Raw genomic sequence first — 15,139 nt, forward strand, 5'->3', positions numbered from 1 at the left:
ACTGCAATTTCAGAAGTCTTCAGCTCCCATTTTGACCTCCTCTTCAATAAACTTTTCCCTTTTTCATCCTGCACTATTGCCCCTATATCCTTTACTAGCTCTTGAAATTCATCCTATCATGGACCTTCCCTTTGGTTCTCTTTGCAGCTCTTCACCCGCTCGTTACATTTCCTTGGACACATGATAGGCCACTGATCTGAATCCCCAACCAGTTTTATCTCCCCCGCAGGTGCTATCTGAACAATGTGTCCAGCATTTCTTTTAATGACACAGAACATAAGATAAATATTACCATTATTTGTCACATGTACATTGAAACGTGCCAAGAAATGTCGGTGACCAGTGATGTGCCTCAGGGATCTGTTCTGGGACCCTTACTCTTCGTGATTTTTATAAATGACCTGGATGAGGAAGTGGAGGGATGGGTTAGTAAATTTGCTGATGACACAAAGGTTGGAGGTGTTGTGGATAGTGTGGAGGGCTGTCAGAGGTTACAGCAGGACATTGATAGGATGCAAAACTGGGCTGAGAAGTGGCAGATGGAGTTCACTCCAGATAAGTGTGAAGCGATTCATTTTGATAGGTCAAGTATGATGGCAGAATATAGTACTAATGGTAAGTCTCTTGGCAGTGTGGAGGATCAGAGGAATCTTGGGGTCTGAGTCCATAGGACGCTCAAAGCAGCTGTGCAGTTTGACTCTGTGGTTAAAAAGGCATACAGTGTATTGGCCTTCATCAATCATGGAATTGAATTTAGGAGCCGAGAGGTAATGTTGCAGCTATATTGGACCCAGTCAGACCCCACTTGGAGTACTGTGCTCAGTTCTGGTCGCCTCACTACAGGAAGGACATGGAAACCATAGAAAGGGTGCAGAGGAGATTTACAAGGATGTTGCCTGGATTGGGGAGCATGCCTTATGAGAATAGGTTGAGTGAACTTGGAGCGACGGTGGATGAGAGGTGACCTGATAGAGGTGTATAAGATGATGAGAGGCATTGATCGTGTGGATAGTCAGAGGCTTTTTCCCAGAGCTGAAATGGCTACCACAAGAGGACACAGGTTTAAGGTGCTGGGAGTGGGTACAGAGGAGATGTCAGGGGTAAGTCTTTTGCACAGAGAGTGGTGAGTGCGTGAAATGGGCTGCCGGCAACTGTGGTGGAGGCGGGAACGATAGGGTCTTTTAAGACACTTTTGGATAGGTACATGGAGCTTAGAAAAATAGAAGGCTGTAGGTAAACCTAGTAATTTCTAAGGTAGGGACATGTTCGGCACAACTTTGTGGGCCGAAGGGCCTGTATTGTGCTGTAGGTTTTCTGTGTTTCTAAGTTTCTAAATGCTTCATTTACATCAAGTCAAATCAGAGAAGGTTGTGCTGGGTTGTCATGCCTGCAACTCACTCGTTCAAAATGTACATCTTTGGGATGTGGGAGGAAACTGGAGCCAGACTAGCCAGAGGAAGCGTGTGTAGTCTGCTTACAGAAGCTGTAGAATGTTCTGCTGACCACCACATAGAACAATACAGCTCAGGAACAGGTGCTTCAGCTCATCAGATCAGTGCCACAAGCCATAGGTCATTCAGATTATCAAATCTGCTCCATAACCATGACACCAAGCTCAACTGCAGATGGTCTATATCCTTCCATTCCCTGCCTGTTCATGTAGATGGTTCTTTTAATTATCAGTTGTGTCTTTCACTGTGTGTTAGAATGCATTAATTGCTTATATCTCCAAATGATGCTCATTTTAACTTGTTTGTTTAATTTCTAGTATTTGATGTACATGATGCTTTTGATGATGCTGGGAAGAGGAAGAAAGATGAATCATTCCATTGTGGGCAAATGCAGAACTCTTCATTAGCAACTCTGGAGGTAGAGTCCAAAAATTGAATGCTTTATTGTTCATTACCAAAATTTACCGAGTCTGCCTTTCCCACTTACTAAGCCTAATTAGTCATGGTCACACATCATCTATGCAAATGGCTAGTGAGGTGACAAGCAACGCACAAAGCATAAAACTTAAACATATTGTTCAATGAGAAAAGTATAATAACTTTAAACTTAATCTGCCATTAACTTCTTGCAGAGGCTGATAAGTCTCTGAAATTCACTTCACTGGTGGGTTGTGAAGGGTGGAACAATACAGGTATTTAGAAATGAGGAAGATAACTTTTTTAAAAGACTATGGAATTGAAGGTTGTGAGAAAGGAGGGGAGATGAAGCCTAGGGAAGGTCAGCCATCACTGTATACACTCAAAGGCCACTTTAATAGGTACCTCCTGTACCTAACTAGGAAATTGTACACCAGTGAGTCTTGCTTCAGTGGGGAACAAGTTGTTAGGGAAGATCCTGAGAGGCAGGACTTATGAGCATTTGGAGAGACATAAGATGATTAGGGATAGTCAGCATCGCTTTGTCAAGGGCAGGTCATACCTTATGAGCTTAATTGAATTCTTTGAGTTTGTATTTAACCACATTGATGAAGATAAAGCAGAGGATGTAGTGCATATGGATTTCAGTAAGACATTTTCATAAGGTTCCCCATGCAACGCTCATTCAGAAAGTAAGGAGGCATGGGATCCAAGGAGACCTTGCTTTGTGGATCTAGAATTGGCTTGTCCAGGGAAGGCAAAGGGTGGTTGTAGATAGTTCCTATTCTGCATGGAGGTCGGTGACCAATGATGTTCCACAGGTATCTGTTCTGGGACCCCTCCTCTTTGTGATTTCTATAAATGACCTGGATGAGGATGTAGAAGGGTGGGTTAGTAAGTTTGCTAATGACACAAAGGTTGGGGGTGTTCTGGATTGTTTGCAGGGTTGTCAAAAGTTACGGCAGGACATTGATAGGATGCAGAACTGGGCTGAGATGTGGCAGATGGAGTTCAACCCAGATAAGTGTGAAGTGGTTCATTTTGGTAGGTCAAATTTGAAGACAGAGTATAGTATTAACGGTAAGACTCTTGGCAGTGTAGAGGATCAGAGGGATCTTGGGGTCTGCATGCAGGTTGACAGTGTTGTTAAGAAGGCATATGGTATGTCGGCATTCATCAACCATAGGACTGAGTTCAAGAGCCATAAGGTGATGTTACAGCTATATAAAACCCCACTTGGGGTACTGTGCTCAGTTCTGGATACCTCACTACAGGAAGAATGTGGATACTATAAAAAGAGTGCAGGGAAGATTTACAAGGGTATTGCCTGGATTGGAGTGCCTATGAGAATAGGTTGAATGAACTTGGCCTTTTCTCCTTGGAGTGGCAGAGGATGAGAGGTGACCTGACAGAGCTGTATAAGATGATGAGAGGCATTGATTATGTGGATAGCCAGAGGCCTTTTCCCAGGGCTGAAATGACTAACACAAGGAGGCATAGTTTTAAGGTGCTTAGAGTATGTACAAAGGGGATGTCAGAGGTAAGTTTTCCACACAGAGAGTGGTGGGTGCGTGGAACACACTGCCAGTGATGGTGGTGGAAGTGGATACAATAGGGTCTTTTAAGAGACTCTTATGTAGGTACATGGAGCTTTGAAAAATAGAGGACTATGTGGTAGGGCATTTCTAGGCAGTTTCTAGAGTAGGTTACATGGTCAGCACAACATTTTGGGCCGAAGGGCCTGTAATGTGCTATAGATGTCTATGTTCTATGTTCTAATGAAGTGGCCACTGAGTGTAAGTTCGTAGTCCTTTACTGCAGTAGCCCATCAAGGTTTGTTATCACGTGTAATTATTTGAATTACTGTCACCTTCCTGTCAGCTTGAATTAGTCTGGCCATTTTCATTAACAAAACCTCTCTCACTCACAGAAATGAAACTCACTGGATGCTTTTTTTGAACTGTTCTCTGTAAACTCTAGAGCAGGGATGGCCAACCTATGGTGCATGCACCAAAAGTGGCACATTGGGTGATTAGAAGTGGCGCATTGCACCCCAGTGATAATAATAAAAAAAGAAGCCTACTCGTGCAAAAAGTATTAACTAAAAACCGATTTGTAGGAAAAAAATCTATAACAGGAATTCAAGTGGGTTAGAGCTAGAGATGGGTTTTACTGAGAATAAATCTAAAACTTAGCAATTATTTTTAGCAATTTTATTATTTCATGCACATCTTTTGGTGAATGTTATCTTCTTTCACATTAATCTGTTTTCAATTTTTAAAAAGCGTTCATGAGTCCAACTAGGAAAGAAGGACTTTTGTTCTGCAGTCGTTCCATAACTGTTCAATACACGTTTGATACTTGTTTGATCCTGAGGCTCCAGGCATCTGCACCAGCGGTGCATCGCAGGTTTTTGCCAGTCAGTTTACAATTGACACTCGTGCACTACGGAGTCGTGCTTTTTTCGTCCTTTGTCAACATTTGCAGTTTTGTACTTTTTCAAAAATTAAGCCTTGCTTTTACATTCAGTAACCCATCACAGTGCAAAAGAAAATAAGTAAAAGAAAAGCAGAAAGTGATAGCAAGCGTGAATTCAATGAACAGTGGGAAAATGAGTTCTTATTTATAGCGGGTCCGTCAGGAAAACCGTTGTGCATTGTTTGTGAAAACACTTCCTCACATAGTAGAAGGCATGATCTTAATAGACACTATAAAACACAACACCAGACTGAAATAGAAGGAAAACTGAAGCTAGAGCTTGGGTCTGAGTTATGGAAAGAATATGTGATTAAGAAAAAGAAAGAAATCAAAAAAAGACAAAATATATTAAAAGTCTCATTAAGGTAAGTAATGTTTATCTTGTTTTTTATATTAAATCAATATATTACGTAAAAATGCTAAATATGTCTATATTAACATATTTTTACAAGAATTGAATGGGAGTGTAAGAGTTTTATGGCGCATCTGAACTCATGCGTGAAAAATTTGACGCATGGAATGTAAAAAGTTGGCCATCCCTGCTCTAGGGAGTGTACTGTGTGAAAATCCCAGGAGACTGAGATTTTCAAACTACCCTGTCTGGCACCAACAATCATTCCATGGTCAAAATCACGTAGATCACATTTCATCTCCATTCTGATGTTTGCCTTCTCCTATCATTTTGGATCTCCCCCTCCCCCTCCCACCTTCAAATCTCTTACTAACTCTTCCTTCAGTTAGTCCTGACTAAGGGTCTTGGCCTGAAATGTCGACTGTACCTCTTCCTAGAGATGCTGCCTGGCCTGCTGCGTTCACCAGCAACTTTGATGTGTGTTGCTTGAATTTCCAGCATCTGCAGAATTCCTGTTGTTTGCGTTTTACTTTCTATTGTAAGTAGTACTGGAGAGTAAAGACCTTATCAAAGTACAGGAATTCGCAGAGTCGAGTAAAGCTGATATCGTTTGGCGGTTTTGGAGGGGATCGATGTTTATTAAATCTTCGTTCAAGAAATAGTGACCTGCATGAGATAACCTCTGCTAAAGTAGGAAAGGTTGTGCAGTATCTATTCTTCAGAGGAAATGGTCAGTTCCTTTAAACCATTTTATTTCTGTCGTTGTGAATGCTGCGGACAAGGCAGGTTCTGGCTGGGATCAGCAGTAACGTCATGTCTTCGAGGTATTCCTTACTTCAGGAAAGTCTCTCCTAATTGACTGTATAAATCTATTGGACTTTCGAATTTACCGTTCTAAGAACTGTGTTCGAATTTACCACTTTAAGAACTGTTTTCGCATTTACCCTTTTAAGAACTGCTCCAGAGTTGCCGTATAGCAGTTAACTTCCGGTTAAGTTAGTCGTTTAAATACATTTCACTATTTTTGAGCAGAGTTTAATAAATGTTTGCTTGTTTTTATGAAACTTGACTCAATTCTATATTCATTGTTGCCGGTCACGTGACACTATGATAACACTTTCATTCCTGGAATCATCCTTGTGAACCTCCATTGGAAACCTGTTCCACTTATCTTTTGGAGAAGGCTTAGATCTTGTTTAAATTAAATGCACTTCCTTATAAAGCATTTTCCAACTCTTTCATCCAATATGAACAATAACCCTCTGAAGACATAAGACATGTGAATATTATAACAGCACTTTAAAGCTGCATGATTTTATTGAAGAGAAATTCAGTCCTTTGATTCTCTTCCCATTACATGAGTTTTAAATCTTTGCTATTGTCATTAGTGTGCTAGGGCTGCACTGAACAGTGAAGATGCATACATCAGGATGCTCTTCACTGACTACAGCTCTGCATTCAATACTATCATCCCTTCAAAAATAATCAGTGAGCTCTAAGATCTAGATCTCCCTTTGCAAGTGGATCCTTGATTTCCTCACTTGTAGATACCAGTCAGTTCAGATTAGCAACAACATCTCCACCACAGTCACCACAGTCTCCATCAGCACAGGGAGCACCATTGACCTTGAACAAAAAAAAGCAGACAAAAAATAATAGATACAGTCCAGTCCATGATAGGTAGTGCCCTCCCCATTGAGCACATTTACACATGCAGGAGAGCAGTAGCCATCATTAAGGACCCCTCACGATCCAGGCCCTGCTCTCTTCATGCTGTTGCATCAGGAGCCTCAAGTCCCACACCACCAGATTCAGGAGCAGTTATTACCCCTCCACTATCAGGCTCTTGAACCAGAGGGGATAACTACACTTACCACAATACTGAACTGACTCCACAACCTATGGACAATCTATAAACTCAATTTTAAGGGCACTAAAATTCATGTTCTTGATATTTACTGCTTATTTATTTCTTAGTTTCATTACTTCCTTTTCTCTTTTTTTGGATTTGCACAGTTTGGTGTCTTTTGCACACTGTTTTTTGTCCGTAGTTGTGGGTGCTTTCATTGATTCTGTTCCATTTCCTTGTCTTTACTGTGAATGCCCACATGAAAACAAGTCTCAGGGTTGTATATAGTGAAATTTACTTTCATTTGATTTAAATTACTTTTGGGGAAAAATATTCCAGTTGTAGCTTTGTCAATGACTTCCCCAGGGTTGGATAAATACTTTAAATTCAAAGTCACAATGCATATGTTAATTTATATATTCATTCCAAATTCTTGTACTGAAATCTCTTGTGAATAGTGCTTCTCGGAGGCTTCTACATTGCAATTGTACATCACAGGAAATTAATTGCCTTATGATGGATAAAACTGTTTCTGATTTTTTTTTACACTAGGTCTATGAAAATGAATTAGAAAAAGCATTTGACAACTTTAACGATTGGGTACAAACATTTGACCTCTTCCGCGGCAAAGTGGGTGAAGATGACCCAAGTGCAGATGATGAAAGAATTGTTGGAAAGTTTAAGGTGGGTTTAAGTCTGTGTTATCAAATGGTAGCATGTGCCATATGGGAACCACAGTGCTTGGTAGGCATAGGGGAACCTCAGATCCCACTCCTAGTTACACAGCATCCTGATTTGGTAAAACATCCGCGTTTCTTCATTAATACTAGAGATTCTGCAGATGTTGGAAGTCCAGAGCAACACACACAAACTGCTGGAAGAACTCAGCAAGTAACTTTGTGCAGCTTCCTGATGGTGCAGACTCTGAATGTGAATCGTTCTTAAACATCTATAAAACCCTGGTTGAGAAGTAGAGAGAAGGTTCATCAACTGTGGCTTCAGGATGTTCAACTTGTCATCATTTGGGTTCTTCACAAAACCGCCCAAAGCTCATTAGATATTCTAGAAATGAATTTTGTTCCAGGTTAGTCTGAAATACGAAGGGGGAGGGGGATAAATTGGACCCTTTACAATGCATGAACCAGCAGTATCGCTATTGAATTTGGAAATCGTCCTCACCACCCAGGACATGCCCTCTTCTCATTGTTACCATCAGGAAGGAGGTACAGATTCAAGAACAACTTCTTGATCTCGAAATGGACATTGAACTCATGAACTCCACTTCATTACTTTTTTCCGATTTCTGTTTTGTACCACTTACTTTAATTTAACTATTTAAGATACATATCTCAGTTTTTTTCTTCTGTATTTATCATGTATTGCATTGTACTGCTGCCTCAGAGTAACGAGTAGTGAGAGCGTGGAATGGGCTGCCAGTGACAGTGGTGAGGGTGGATACGATAGGGTCTTTTAAGAGACTCTTGGATAGGTACATGGAGCTCAGAAAAATAGAGGCCTATGTACCCTAGGTAATTTCTTAGGTAAGGACATGTTCAGCACAACTTTGTGGGCCGAAGGGCATGTATTGTGCTGTAGGTTCTATATATTTGTACGTTTCTAACTAGAAACACAGGAGATTCTGAAGGCGCTGGAAATCCAGAGTAACACATACAAAATGCAGGAGAAACTCAGTAAGTCAGGCAACAACTATGGCAAGGAATAAACAGTCGATGTTTTGAGCCAATACCCTTCCAGACTGGCATGTTGTGCGCTCGCTGGTCTGGACCCAACTGTGGAACAACGACTGATACTCTCTGTCATGGTGGTTGCAGGCACTGGCTGAACCCAGGAACAGAGCAATGGCAGAATTCCCACAAAGAGACAGAAACAAGGGGTTAGACAGGGATACTAATAAAGCCTCGGAGGGACAACTGAGCTACACTGTGAGACAAATCATTCTCTATAACGCAGAAGGACTCTGCTAAAGAGCTAACTAGAGACCCCTTTAAATAATCATAGAATGTGGGAAACACATGCCAATCACAATTAACTTGAGAAGATTAAACTGAAAACACAAGGGCTTAGTAGCTGTAGTTAAGATAACAATAAATACAGTTGCTCAAGAAACCTAGAAGATCAACTCTATGGCAAGTCACAGAGGCCTCAAGATCATGGCAAACAGGACTAGAAAGTAAGGAGGAAGAAGCCAGAATTCATCTTCTCTCATCTTCAAAAGAATCCATAATTCTTCTGTTCCTTCATTGTTATTGGGTCCAAATCCTGGGAATATCCTTCTGAGCATAAGCAGATGCTGGAAATCCAGAGTAACATACAAAAAATGCTGGAGGAACTCAGCAGGTCAGGCAGCATCTATGGGGAGGAAAAAAGAGTCACGTTTTGATCTGAGACTCTTCTTCAGGACTCGTCCTCTTCAACTGCATGGTAGGAATAAGTCACCAGAAAGGTTGCATTGGTTCAAGGAGTACACACCACTACTGTGTTAAGGATGGTTTTATAGGCATTAGTTAGTCTCATGAGACCATGGATTTGCGCCTTGGAAGGTTTCCAGGGCGCAGGTCTGGGCAAGATTGTATGGAAGACCAGCAGTTGCCCATGCTGCAAGTCTCACCCCTCCACGCCACTGATGTTGTCCAAGAAAAAGGGCATTAGGACCCATTCAGCTTGGCACCGGTGTCATCGCAGAGCAATGTGTGGTTAAGTGCCTTGCTCAAAGATACACACGGAGCCAAGGCACGAACTAACGACCTTCAGATCACTAGACGAACACTTTAACCACTTGGCCACGTGCCAACACAGGGTGGATTGGGATGGTAATAAGTGCATATTTTGCCAATGATGTCCCACTCTCAGAAGAAGAGAAACAAACAGAGGTGGACCTAAGGAAGAAATCCCACAGCTGAAGATTTCTGACAATGCTGTTGCTAACATTTTTTATTTAGAAATGCAGTACAGTAACAGGCCCTTCAAGTCCAATGAGCCTGCTCTGTCGAATGACAACCACGTGAACAATTAACCGCCAGTCTTTGGAAAGTGGGAGGGAACCCACACAGTCACAGTGATAATGTCCATCTCTTTACACACAATCACAGTGATAATGTGCAGGCTCATTACAGACAGTCACACAGTCACAGTGATAATATGCAAGCTCATTACACACGCACACACTCACAATGATAATATGCAAGCTCATTACACACAGTCACACAGTCACAGTGATAATGTGCAGGCTCATTACACACAGTCACACAGTCACAGTGATAATGTGCAAGCTTCTTACACACAGTCACAATGATAATGTGTAGCTCCTTACAGACGCAGTCACAGTGATAATGTGCAAACTTTTTACACACAGTCACACAGTCACAGTGATAATGTGCAAACTCCTTACACAGTCACACAGTCACATTGACAATGTGGAAGCTTCTTACACACAGTGGTGGAATTGAACTTGGGTCACTGTAACGTGATAATCACAGTGTTATACTTAGCGCTTGGCTGTCTTGCCACCCATTGGGGGAAGATTATGGGTGAAGACAAGAGGCTATAAGCACTCAGCTCTTGAGCTGGAGGATTGTTAAGATAAAGAGAGTCAAGGCCATGAAGGGGACTTGAAGACCAAGCAAGGTCCAGCCTGCATGATGACTGGAGTTGAAGGGTTTGATTGAACACCTGTACAAGTCACTGCACACAGCATTCGAGCCTGGAGTTTGGGGTCCCATCATCAGCTAATTCAGGAACTGATACTGAAGATTGAATTCCAAAGGTTGATCAGTAGTCCAGAAGTTGAAGCCTAATGGCAAAGCCTAGAGACAAGTTCTGGAGTTGAAGGATTCTGCATGTGTGTGGGTGGTTGAGAGGGACGGAAAAGGTATGTCTTGGTGTCGTTTTGTGCTTGTTGTATTTGATGTTCTCCATGTGTGTGGGTGGGTGAGAGGGAGGAAAAGGTATGTTTTGGTGTCGTTTTGTGCTTGTTGTATTTGATGTTCTCCATGTGTGTGGGTGGGTGAGAGGGAGGAAAAAGGTATGTCTTGGTGTCGTTTTGTGCTTGTTGTATTTGATGTTCTCCATGTGTGTGGGTGGGTGAGAGGGAGGAAAAAGGTATGTCTTGGTGTCGTTTTGTGCTTGTTGTATTTGATGTTCTCCATGTGTGTGGGTGGGTGAGAGGGAGGAAAAAGGTATGTCTTGGTGTCGTTTTGTGCTTGTTGTATTTGATGTTCTCCATGTGTGTGGGTGGGTGAGAGGGAGGAAAAAGGTATGTCTTGGTGTCGTTTTGTGCTTGTTGTATTTGATGTTCTCCATGTGTGTGGGTGGGTGAGAGGGAGGAAAAAGGTATGTCTTGGTGTCGTTTTGTGCTTGTTGTATTTGATGTTCTCCATGTGTGTGGGTGGGTGAGAGGGAGGAAAAAGGTATGTCTTGGTGTCGTTTTGTGCTTGTTGTATTTGATGTTCTCCATGTGTGTGGGTGGGTGAGAGGGAGGAAAAAGGTATGTCTTGGTGTCGTTTTGTGCTTGTTGTATTTGATGTTCTCCATGTGTGTGGGTGGGTGAGAGGGAGGAAAAAGGTATGTCTTGGTGTCGTTTTGTGCTTGTTGTATTTGATGTTCTCCATGTGTGTGGGTGGGTGAGAGGGAGGAAAAAGGTATGTCTTGGTGTCGTTTTGTGCTTGTTGTATTTGATGTTCTCCATGTGTGTGGGTGGGTGAGAGGGAGGAAAAAGGTATGTCTTGGTGTCGTTTTGTGCTTGTTGTATTTGATGTTCTCCATGTGTGTGGGTGGGTGAGAGGGAGGAAAAAGGTATGTCTTGGTGTCGTTTTGTGCTTGTTGTATTTGATGTTCTCCATGTGTGTGGGTGGGTGAGAGGGAGGAAAAAGGTATGTCTTGGTGTCATTTTGTGCTTGTTGTATTTGATGTTCTCCATGTGTGTGGGTGGGTGAGAGGGAGGAAAAAGGTATGTCTTGGTGTCGTTTTGTGCTTGTTGTATTTGATGTTCTCCATGTGTGTGGGTGGGTGAGAGGGAGGAAAAGGTATGTCTTGGTGTCATTTTGTGCTTGTTGTGCTGAGCAGTATGGACATGCCATTGCCATCATAGTGCTGGAACGTGTGGCGCCACCTGCAGGCTGCCACCAGCACATCACTGTGTGTGTTGGTTGTTGACACAAATGACATTTTAGTGTATGGTTCCAGGTACATGCGGACGTAAATCTGAAGTACCAGGCCGAAAGCATGCGCGAGGCTGGGCATTTCGAAACTCCATTTCCTCCTTCAATAAACAATGTCCAGGAGGTGATGACACAACAGGCTCCTTCTCTTTTACAGGGTTCATTTTTCTTGTGGAAATACACCGATGATGGCAAAACAGAAGGAGAGTACACAATGCTGCAGAGAATACCATCCAACACCCTTGTTAAAGTCTTAGTCCGAGTCTATATTGTCGCAGTAAGTCACACAGATTTTCCTGCCATTTCAATACAAACAACTCCTCAGCCTATCACACGAGGTTTCATTGAAACTTCTAAAACATAGAGAGAATACTTGGGAAAAATGTAACAATCCTTCAAGTAACACATTTCATTGTACACCTCAATGTACATCTGATAAATGTGATAACACATTGCACTGTATGTTTCAAGTTCAGAGTTCCACGTATTATCGAAGTACATACAGTATATGTCACCATATCCAACTCTGAAATCCATTTTTTGAGGGCATACTTGGTGAATCCATGATCGCGTAGTAACTATATAAAATCAATAAAACACCACACCAACTTGGGTATTCATCCGATGTGCATAAGTCAACTGTGCAAATACAAAAACAAAGAAATACTAATAATAAATAAATAGCAATAAATATCGAGAACATAAGATGGAGTCCCGAAAAGTGAGTCCATAGGTTGTGGAATATTTCAATGAAGGGGCAAGTGTAGTTGAATGAAATTAACCCCTTTGGTTCAAGAGCGTAATGTTCGAGGGGTAGTGACTGTTCCTGATCTTACTAGCATGAGTTATCAGGCTTCGGATAGATGCTGCTTTCCTGCAACAATTCTTCTGTAGATGTGCTCTGTGGTGGGGAGGGTTTTACGCGTGATGGACTGGGGCATATCCAATACTTTTTGTAGGATTTTCCGCTCAAGGGCATTCATGTTTCCATACCTGGTCTAGACTTGCCCAGGCATCATCCCACATGAAGATGGCGGAGTTTGCATCGAAATGTTAGTTATAATCCACACCTGTACACACTAGAAGCCCAAGAAGAGTTTATTTGTCATATGCGCCAGGAAAGCACGAGATCCTTTTTTAATACATGTTTGCTATTATCAGGCTGACAATCTGCATCCAGCAGATCCTGATGGAAAAGCTGATCCATACATTGTCCTGCAGATTGGGAAGACTGAAATTAAGGATCGTGACAATTATATCCCGAAGCAGTTGAATCCACTATTTGGAAGGTATGAAAATAGATGCTGTTGTGCATACCAATGCGTGTGTGCGGGGTGGGGGAGGGAGTGGAAAAGGGTGTATGTGTGGGAGTAGATAAGTGTATGTGTGGAAGGGGTAGTGTGTGTGTGTATGGGAGGGAGAGTGTGTGTGTCTATGGGTGGGGAAGATCCTCTGTGTGGGAGGGGAAGTGTGTCGGTGTGTGGTAGGAGGAATGTGAGTGTATGCTTGAGAGTTTGTGTGTGTGGGGGGGGGAGTGTGTGTGTGTCTGTGGGAGTGGGAGAGCCTGTGTGTGTTTGTGGGAGAGGGTGTGTGTGTGAGTGTGTATGGGAGGGAGAGTGTGTGTGTGTCTATTGGTGGGAGACAGCTCGTGTGTGTTTACGGGAAGGGGAATGTGTGTGTGTGTGTGTGTGTGTGTGTGTGTGTGTGTGTGTCTGTCTGTCTGTCTGTCTGTCTGTCTGTCTGTCTGTAGAAAGGGGAGTGTTTGTGTGTGTGTCTGTGGAAGGGGGAATGTTTGTGTGTGTGTCTGTGGAGGGGGAGTGTTTATGTGTGTGTGTCTGTGGAAGGGGGAATGTTTGTGTGTGTGTGTGTGTGTGTGTGTGTCTGAGGAAAGGGGAGTATTTGTGTGTGTCTGTGTCTGTCTGTTTGTGGGAGGGGGAGTGTTTGTGTGTGTGTGGTAGCTGGGGTATGTCTGTGTGCGAGGGAGTGAGTGGTAGGAGGAGTGTGTGTGTGTGCGTGTGTGTGTGTGTGTGTGTGTGTGTGTATGTGGGTGTGTCTGGAAGGGGATGGTTGTGTGTCTGTGGGAAGGGGAGAGCCTTTGTGTGTGTGTGCTACCATCAGAGCCTTCTACCGTCCGGGAAGCGGTACTGCAGCGTAAAACCCAGGACCAACAGGCTCCAGGACAGCTCCTTCCACCAGGCCATCAGACTGATTAACTCACGCTGATTTGAGTGTATTTCTATGTTACATTTCTACTACTATTACTACATCGACTCAGGCCTAGGGGGCCAGTGTCGGGCACGATGACAGACTCTCCATTTCTCCCTCTCCCTCAACAGTGTGTTCAGTTCATCTACATTAGCCGCACCTCTGTCTTCTAGGAGCGTGTTGACCATAGTCTTGGGAGGCCTCCCAGGGTTCATCCTCCTGTGCTTTGGCTCCCATATGATGACTAGGTTGGCAGGTAACTCGGGCTGGCATAGACAGTGCCCCGCTAGTTGCAGTCTTTCTGCCTCGATTTTAGTGGTGAGCATCAGTAGGTTGTTACAGAGCTCGATGTTCGTCATGTGCTGTTGCCAAATCACGTCAAGAGCCATCCGGAGCATTCGTGTATAGCAACCATCTAGAGACTTTCACATAGTCTTGGTGAGTGTCCACGTCTCGCATCCGTACGTGAGAATGGACTCTATGAATGCTATGAAAATCCTCTTTTTAAGCCCTCTGGTCAGGTTCGACTTCCAGATTTCCTTCATGTTGTTCATAGCCCTCCACGCCAGCGCCTTCCGTATCTTTATGTCCTTCTCCGAACTCATCATTCTTGACACGAGGTACTTTCTTAATGGTATCATTCTTTACGGTCTTGAGAGTACCTTTGTCGCAGCTAAACCCCATGTACTCTGTCTTTTTAGCATTTAGGTGAAGTCCAACTTTATTGCACTCAATTTCCACTTTTGTCAGTAGCTGCTGTGCTTCCTCCATCTGGGCAGAGAGCAGGACTATGTCATCTGCAAGATCGAGATCTGTGAGTGTAACTGGTCTGACCCTTTTGGTTCGTCCTGGTTTTATGGTAAAACCAAGCTTGTCATGATCTTTGGTAGCTTGACACAGAGCGTAATCAAGGACGATTATAAAGATGTAGGGTGCCAGAGTGTCTCCTTGCAGCACACCAGCTAGGAGTTACATTGACTGTTCTATTTATTATAAATTACTGTGATTGCACATTCAGACAGAGACGTAATGTAAAGATTTTTACTCCTCATGTATGTGAAGGATGTAAGAAATAAAGTCAATTCAACTCAATGGGAGGAGGAGCTTGTATGTGTGTGGGGGGGAGAGCGCGTGCGTGTGTCTGTGTGTGTGTGTGTGTGTGTGTGTGTGTGTGTGTGTGTGTAGGAGGGGATGTGTGTGCATGTGGGAG

At 43.0% G+C, this 15,139-nt stretch overlaps 1 protein-coding gene across 1 annotated transcript in view; it reads left to right on the plus strand.

Annotated features, from left to right (window-relative positions):
* Nucleotides 1-15,139, plus strand: part of fer1l6 (fer-1 like family member 6) — a 311,731-nt gene that overhangs the window by 241,227 nt on the left and 55,365 nt on the right. The window contains exons 29-32 of the mRNA XM_072267285.1: nt 1,769-1,869; nt 7,100-7,231; nt 11,882-12,001; nt 12,886-13,013. Coding sequence (XP_072123386.1) covers nt 1,769-1,869; nt 7,100-7,231; nt 11,882-12,001; nt 12,886-13,013 — 481 coding nt within the window. The remainder of the gene's footprint in view (nt 1-1,768; nt 1,870-7,099; nt 7,232-11,881; nt 12,002-12,885; nt 13,014-15,139) is intronic.

Source organism: Mobula birostris, chromosome 9 (genome assembly GCF_030028105.1).
Source record: "Mobula birostris isolate sMobBir1 chromosome 9, sMobBir1.hap1, whole genome shotgun sequence".
Classification (NCBI taxonomy): Eukaryota; Metazoa; Chordata; class Chondrichthyes; order Myliobatiformes; family Myliobatidae; genus Mobula; species Mobula birostris.